General features: G+C 38.0%; 1 protein-coding gene across 4 annotated transcripts; it reads right to left on the bottom strand.

The window, feature by feature from the left end:
- Positions 1-216: 216 nt before the first annotated feature.
- Positions 217-3,510, bottom strand: LOC128863911 (phospholipase A1 VesT1.02-like). 4 transcript variants are annotated; one of them, XM_054103329.1, is made up of 3 exons: positions 3,415-3,510; positions 1,347-1,440; positions 217-1,271 (listed from the first exon to the last, which is right to left on the bottom strand). In XM_054103329.1, exons 2-3 carry the CDS (start codon positions 1,384-1,386, stop codon positions 295-297), a joined length of 1,017 nt encoding a protein of 338 aa, XP_053959304.1. In that variant the 5' UTR covers positions 1,387-1,440; positions 3,415-3,510; the 3' UTR covers positions 217-294. The 4 variants fall into 4 exon arrangements, with proteins under 4 accessions (XP_053959304.1, XP_053959303.1, XP_053959306.1 ...); XM_054103328.1 differs by having other exon boundaries at positions 3,269-3,464; XM_054103331.1 differs by having other exon boundaries at positions 3,402-3,418.
- Between the last annotated feature and the right edge of the window lie 4,690 nt (positions 3,511-8,200).

Here is an 8,200-nt window from a genome sequence, read left to right as displayed (position 1 = left end):
GTGTCTTGATTGTGAAATTAAAAACATGCATACATACATACACATACATATATGGAGGACCAGCAGATCTGCCGATTAGAACGCACGTTGACAAGTTGAATTCAGATTAATAGAGCAGCTCTGCTGGCTGTGCACATCTTTAGTGTTTGGAAAGCTATGGAACTCTAACTTTAAGAATTAAGTCAAAGTTAAATTCAAATCTAAACGTTATTTAAATATTTTTCAAAAATATTATTTTATTAAAGTATATTCATAAACTTTTTATTCTGAATATCACACAAACTCGTGCAAGATTTATCCACCCCTGCCATAGGGGGCCACTTTGTTTACGGGAACGTAGAAATCACCAAAAGCATTGACGTAGTTACTGTGGGCGGCCATGCGAATTGAAGAATAACTCACACCACAATTATTTTCGACAGCCTTTTCCCAATCACCGCACTTCATACATGGGAAATCATCCTTCCGAACAGCTTCAGCAAAGTATATGTATGAGCGTGAGTGAGCGCACGTACCGACAAGATCAATGCCACAACCAGGTTGACTCTTGCCACCGTTGGGATAGAAAGCTCCTTTGCCAATTGGTTTCAAGAAACCCAACCTACCACCGCAAGTTTGGATGGACTCAACATAGGCGGCATCATTTTGGTTCAAACGCTTTGCGGGCTTGTCATAACTGAACAACGGTAAGGCAGGATCCAAACCTGTAATTCGCTCAATGGTTCCATATTCCACATTCTTTCCAGCAAAACCGGATATATGAGCACCCAAACTGTGACCAATTACATGCAAGGTCTCGAATGATAAGCCACCTTCCTGGTACAAAAAGTCAATAAATCCAGCAACTTGTGCACCAACCTCAGCAACATGCGACGCCGAGACAATATAATTAATAGTTTCCGCCTTGTCACTCCAGTCTACTGCAATAATATTGTAATCACCCTTGGACAAATACGCATCACGGATCAATGTTATCAAATCGGATTTTGCGTTGGATTGCCAACCATGAATAATGATTTTTGTAGGATTATTTTTATTGAAGTGGGATTTCTGCAAAGATTCGGTGTCATCTGTAACAAGCATATCTGCAGTGGTAGGGTTCTCGTTCGTGTACAAATAGTAATAAACCCGAGTAGTGCTACGGCTGGTTGGTGTTTCGCTCAATGCCTCGGCTTCCTCCTCAGTCATCCACTGCAAGGATCCATTCAGTTGTGGCACATACCAACCACCTTCACCGGATACCTTTTCGTCGGAAATAGGGATGGCCAAAGCTGTAAGATACCAAGTAAAATAAGTAAAGGAGTACAGGACAGTTTTTGTTTAGTATTGGGCGTTAAATCACATACCTGCTGCAACTGCGAGTAGTAAAACGATCATTGACTTCATGGCTACTCTCTCGAAAATTACCAAATTACCAATATAAACGAATTGCTCGTGTACCTATTTTTATAGCAAAATTTTACTTAGCCAATTTAGTTTGGGGACATTTGTACGTGAAAGATTAGTATTTAAAAGTGCCATATGCCACATACATATATATGATTATGAAAATATCGTCTTCGGTAAAAAACTCGAGTTAAGAAAGAGATGGGAAAGGATATTCATCCAATAACGGTCCGGAGACCATTACATGAAGAGAACTACAATTCTCGCGTGGCTAGACGCAAACCGCTTACATCAAAAGTGGACGCGAAAAAGAAAATCAGTTATGGATTTCAAACGTAAAAGTGTGATTTCATTATATTTGCCTGGAAAAAAAACAACCAGCAATTGTTCGTGAGCTCGACCACCTTCAAGCCAATTAAGTTTCTGTTTATCGCACCATCACGTGAAATGATAGAAATAGATAAATTAACTGATTTAGAGAAAACCCCTGATCCGACTCCCGACCCCATCTTGAAGTCTTCTGTGAAGGTCCTGTAGACAGGCCACTCGAAGTGTAACCAACTTCAGGAAGCTCGCGCAGCTGATGCCGATCATCACGAAATGTCACGGAGGTGTTCATCAAAACTGCAACGTGAAGAATGGTTCAAAAAGCGAAGAAGAAGGTTCTTGAGCGAAATCACCGACGAAATGCCAATCAAATGGCGAGATAACTGAAAATATCTGACCGTAGCATCCGCCACATACTGAAAAATTATCTTAAAGTCAAGCCTTATAAGATCCAAAATACCCATCATCTCACACCAAAGATGCAACAAGTCAGACTTGAGAGAGAGAAGGAGTTGCATGCTTGATCGAAAGCTTTCAATTTTCGAACATTGTGTTTTCTGACGAGAACATTTTTCATATTGAGCAATTCGTAAAGTCCCAAAACGATAGGGTTTATCTGACCGACCGTTCATAGGAGAATTTGAGTCATCGATCAATCGTTTTCATCGAGCCTGGCGTCAAGGTAAATGTGAAATATTATCGGGAAAGTATTCTGGCGGTTGCTTTGAAGCCGTGGGCAGACAAACAATGCCGAGGTCAGACCATGAACGTTTCAACAGGACTCTCGACGTCCTCTCACAAAGCTCGGGTGAACCAATAATGACTTAAAAGCAACGTTCCGAAATTCATAACGTCCACACAATGGCTCTCAAATTCACCACACACGAATCCGATGGATTATTCTCTTTGGGCCATTTGAGAGCAAGGTCCGAACTAAAAGATTCCCCAGGCTCGAGGCGCTGAAAAAAGGCATTGCCCACGAGTGGGCCAAAATACCTACAAGTCACATTCGGACAGCTTACGACTCGTTTCTGGACCATCTCAAGGCCATAGTCAAGGCGAAAGGTGGATATCGAGCAAAAGTAAATTTATTCTTAATTTTGTATTATTTTCACACATTTTTCACTTTGAATTGAATAAAAATAATTTTCCAAAAAGCCGTTTTAATTGGTTACACTTCGAGTGCCGGACCCTGTAATAACCTTTTCAAAATGAAAATAAATTTGTACATAAAAATCGATACGCAAACGACCTTATCATTGAAAATGATTTTGCATGCTATTAGTCCATTATTAAATTTTAAAAGGTTAGAAAAATATGCAGCTTTCTCGTTCCCTCTTGTCAAAGCGACTCCCTTAACAAGAAACTGTGTTGCTAACTCTAGAAATTTTGAGTAAAAGTGGAGGAAAAGTAAAATTTGTGGAACAAACATAGCCGTTGATATCATTGCTATTCGATTTTTTCACATTCGCTCACATTTGAATTTCTGAATTCGTGAATTTGAAGACGTATTTTAGTAAATTCGAATTATTTCATAAATAAATTATAATTTTACACTAATTAAGTTATTTCCGTGCTGATTTAAATGTCTTCCTCCCCAGTGTAGCGACACTTCCTGCGCAAGTTCGTCATACAGACGTAAACACGTTAGTTTAAACCGATCGACTGTTACTATTTAACAAGTAAACCTTTTTCGCTTACAGGTTTCCAACTGCCCAACTACAGCGCCTCTCGTGTTTTACAACCCATATCTTATTGGCATATATATAAATGCTGCGTTTTTTTAGTCGGGAATATAGTATTGGTTTGTTTTTTTTAGCTTAAAAGTTATATATTTTTATTTTATTTTTTTATTATCATTTATATAATGATAAAATTAGCTTAAGTAAATGAATGATGATTGATTAACTGGTAACTATTTGTCATCATTAGGAGTTCATCAATCATCATTATTTGTCATTCATTACGAGTTAATAAATTAAGCGTACAGAAAAACATTTACTGATGTTCTTTTACATTTCATTGTGCATGCCAACAAATACAACAACCGGGGCGCATTATTTTTCTAGGCTGGATTACTTAACTTCACTTAAGGAGTTTATTTTTGTTTTAAAATTTTATGGTCAAGGCAGATTTTGCTCCAGTGGTTGTGCAATTTGAGTGCAATGTTTATACCCGTGCACTTGGTTGTTAGGAAAGTAAAAAAGCTGTTTAGTTTTGTTACTAATTTGGGATGAGTCCGCTTCTTCTATAAAATAATTCATTATGCCCCTATTTGCCTATCGCACGGCAGTCGGTACTACGTTACCTTAGGATGCTCTGGACCAAAACATTTCAAGCATCATTGCAACCCTTACAGGTCATTGGAAGGTAGCGGATAATGCAGCCAGACTCAACCTCCCTTTCAATCACATCTGCAGAAGCTGTCAAGCGGAAGGGGTGAAGGAAAGTCTTTTCTTTCCACTACTCATGTGAATGTCCAGGGCTAGCTAGGGCACAACTTCGCTCTTTCGGAAGGCCTTTCTTACAGCAAATTAATAAGATCTCAGACATCGAGATAAAGAATTTGCTACTATAATTTTATCTCACAGAATGGATCCGACTTAGAAACAAAAAAAGGATTATTTCTGTAGAAATACTCAACCACTTCAACAACAAAAACAACGTTACCGGAACAACCTGGAGTTCTATACGAAAGACTGTCACTCCAGCAACATTTCTCAACATTTATGGGTAATGTTAATGCTGTCACAACCACAACAACAAAAACCCTTTTTGCTTAGGTAACTTCTGTCTAGCTTCATATTGGCAAAATTTCGCAACTTCGCGATATGTTTTCAATACAAAAATTATTTTACAAAATCTAGTTATTGGATTAATTTAAGCCATTTTTTTTTTGTTTTACTTCTAACTAGACAATTTCTGCTAAAAACTCCTATTTGTACCATACTATAATATATGAAATATTGAACTAGGGAATAAGTTCATAGCGTTTTTATATTTTCTTTCATTTTACAACGATTTGTTTGCTGTTTGGCAAAGCGTAAGTATTCATTCGATATAACTTTTTCTGCTCTACAAAGCTATATTAATTGTATTTTTCAGTTATTTAATTTTGTATTAGATTTGAGACTTAGAAATGAAATACTCAGGAGGCAAAAGTCAACATTTTCGACGCCTGCTCTTCTTTGTTTTTCATCGAGGTCAAAAAGCTGCCGAAACAGCCCAGGACATTTGCGACGAGTATGGAGAAGGTGTCTTAGGCGAGTCTACAGCACGGAAATGGTTTGAATCGGCAGAAAAAATGAACTGCGATCATAAAACGTTTCTCAATGACCTTCATTCAATGGGGTTTGCCGATAAATTGGGAGCCTGGGTGCCTCACGAGCTGGGTGCCTCAAATTGCTTCCCAGCAGCTCGCCCACCATTAAGCAACACGCGCGAATCGTACGTATACGTCAATATGAAGCAAAGAAAGAAATGGACGGCTCCAGGAAATACGCCAAAGTCGAAATTCAAGCCGGATCTTTATCCAAAGAAGTTCATCATATGTATTTGGTGGGACTGGGAGGATGTGGTGCACAAGGAGCTCTACATTGCCCAGTTACATCGCGGAAATGAAGCTATTCGACTAAAAAGACCTGATCGGCATGGTCAAAGCATTCTCCTTCAGGACAACGCCAGGTCCCATGTGGCACAAGTCGTCAAAGCTCGAATGGAAGGTCCTTCAGCATCAGCCGTATTCTCCAGACCTTGCACCGACCGATTACTATCTTCTCCGTTCCCTTTCAAACCCTATGAAGAGCGTTACCTTCTATAACAAAGAGGTCCTTAAAAACTAGCTCAACAATTTCTTTGTCACCCGACCAGGCGATTTTTGGCGGAAAAATCAAAAAAATTGGTCTAGAGTTGGAAAGAGGTTGTAAACAGCGAGTATATATTGTAATTAATTAACTTATTGATATAATTATTGTTTCTTCTATATATATAAAAAGAAGTTACATTTCCTTGGTAATCTTATAACTCAAGAACGGGCTCACCTATCCAAACCAAACTTTTAGGCTTTGTTTGGACTATTCAGTAGATGGTTTGTGTTTTAAAATTTTAAGAATCGGACACCAGGGTCTCGAGAAATAGGCCAAAACGTGAACCCGGGTAACCCTAGGATGTGTTTGTACAATATGGGTAGTGAATGGAAGCTGTTGATGATTCTATAGTATAGAGTATTTTTGATGCCGCTCCGTGACTAGGGTCTCGAGATATTGCCCAAAATGTGGACCCCGATACCTTAAGGATGTGTTCGTACAATATGGGTAGCAAATGGGAGCTGTTGATGATTTCTATAGTATAGAGTATTTTTCATACCGTTCCGTGACTAGGGTCTCGAGATATAATCCAAAACGTGGACCCCGATAACTTAAGGATGTGTTCGTACAATATGGGTAGCAAATGGAAGCTGCTGATGATTCTATAGTATAGAGTATTTTTGATGCCGCTCCGTGACTAGGGTCTCGAGATATTGCCCAAAATGTGGACCCCGATAACTTAAGGATGTGTTCGTACAATATGGGTAGCAAATGGGAGCTGTTGATGATTTCTATAGTATAGAGTATTTTTCATACCGTTCCGTGACTAGGGTCTCGAGATATTATCCAAAACGTGGACCCGGGTAACCCTAGGATGTGTTTGTACAATATGGGTAGCAAATGGAAGCTGTTGATGATTCTATAGTATAGAGTATTTTTAATGCCCCTCCGTAACTAGGGCCTCGAGATATAGACCAAAACGTGGACCTGGATAACCCTAGGATGTGTTTGAACCACATGAGTATCCATTTCGGCAAAAATGTATAGCACTTATGGATTTAATTGTGAAATTATATGTATTTGGGGAGGTGCGTTGCCATATGTACTCCATCGAATGGCAGAAAAGGGGATTGCCGCACGCACATATACTAATTTGGCTGGTACATAAAATAACTCCGGATCAAATCGATAGCCTTATATCAGCTGAAATTCCTAACCACACTGCTGATCCTAGGTTATTTCATGGTGTCGTTATATATTACATTTCCTTGGTAATCTTATAACTCAAGAACCGCCGAACCGATTGACACAAAAATTTTAGAGTTCTTTTCTATCTTTGAGGAGGTCGTTTGTTCGAAGTTTGATTGTAATCGGTGCAGCCGTGCCTGAGTTATGATATTTTATGTAAGTAATGGTTTCCTCTCATACGAAATGCCTGTATGGGAAAAACAATAACAAATACACAGCCGCTTATGAGCGTTTCTGTTGTACTGTTGTGGTTGTAAGTGTATTATGTTAATATTAATTTTGGGCGAAAATATAATAAAAACTGGAGCATTCAAGGAACTGGAAAAACATTTTTAACTTTATTTATTTTAGCATAATTTATTTAGCGTAAAAAATTGAAATGGAAATTAAAGAATCAAAGTTTAATTACAAGTTTTTATCGGCTCTTTCACCTTACCTGTATATAGGTGACCACCACAATCAAATTTTAAAAAAGTACAAAAAAGGCTATTGTGACATCTTTCGAAAGTATGTTGAATGAAAAAAATCAACTTATTCAACTGTTTAAACATTTTACGAGCTCTATAAAGAAAACTTAATATGAAAAATTTCTTGCGATATAAAAAAAACATTTTATGTATGGTGGTGCGAAGCCCACTGGGTGATGCTAGTGTTTAAATAAAAAGTCTTCGGTAAAAACGCTACGAACTTATTCCCCAACCAATACAAAGAAATGCCATTATTTGCTATATTGAAGCCAGTCAACTTTATAACGCTCAACGCGTGAGCGTTGTGCAAATTTTTTTGCATTCACTTTCAACCAATTTATTTCCTTTGAGTTGCAGATCAGTTGGCGTAATTTTGACCGGCGAGACTTGAGTTGTCAAATCTTTTATACCTCATACATTTGGGTTTGTATCGCTCATACAAATACTCGAGCCTGTGTTGTGCTTAGTACACAGTTTTTCCCAATTAGCTTTAACTTTATCCATTTCAATATTTTGCGATGTCAAGTTATTCTTGAATTCATTGGATTTTTTAGACAATTTGCACAAGTCATCGATAAAACCTTCGAATATTACCTTAAACAACTCAGCACTTTGCGCGGGCCAAATATATTGAACAATTGGCGACAAAATGGAGACCCGAGTTTGCCTTCTAAAGCGTTGAAGTTATGCATAATTGTTTTTGCGGCAAAGCCTTCCGAATTACTCACCCAAATATAGAACAAGTCTCCAATGTATGCAAATTTAATTGGTTTTCCGTACTTATATTGAATACGAGTAACATTGAATCTCTTGATTACATCCTCGCTAATTTTTTTACTTGTATAGCCTCGTACAAAATCCACTTTATCAATAACAAGACTTGGTTCATTTTTTTACATCTGCCGCAAAACCACTAACAGTATCTATCGAAACCTTCACTTTCTGGCTCCATTACGTATTGTTATT

The sequence above is a fragment of the Anastrepha ludens genome, chromosome 5, assembly GCF_028408465.1.
Source record: "Anastrepha ludens isolate Willacy chromosome 5, idAnaLude1.1, whole genome shotgun sequence".
Lineage (NCBI taxonomy): Eukaryota > Metazoa > Arthropoda > Insecta > Diptera > Tephritidae > Anastrepha > Anastrepha ludens.
This window is presented reverse-complemented; position numbering and strand designations above follow the sequence as displayed.

Excerpts from the sequence above, each read along its gene's own strand:
- LOC128863911 (XM_054103329.1), bottom strand. The coding sequence starts at position 1,386 with ATGAAGTCAATGATCGTTTTACTACTCGCAGTTGCAGCAG. Across the intron at positions 1,272-1,346 it reads ACTACTCGCAGTTGCAGCAG|CTTTGGCCATCCCTATTTCC; the intron begins GTATGTGATTTA and ends GGTATCTTACAG.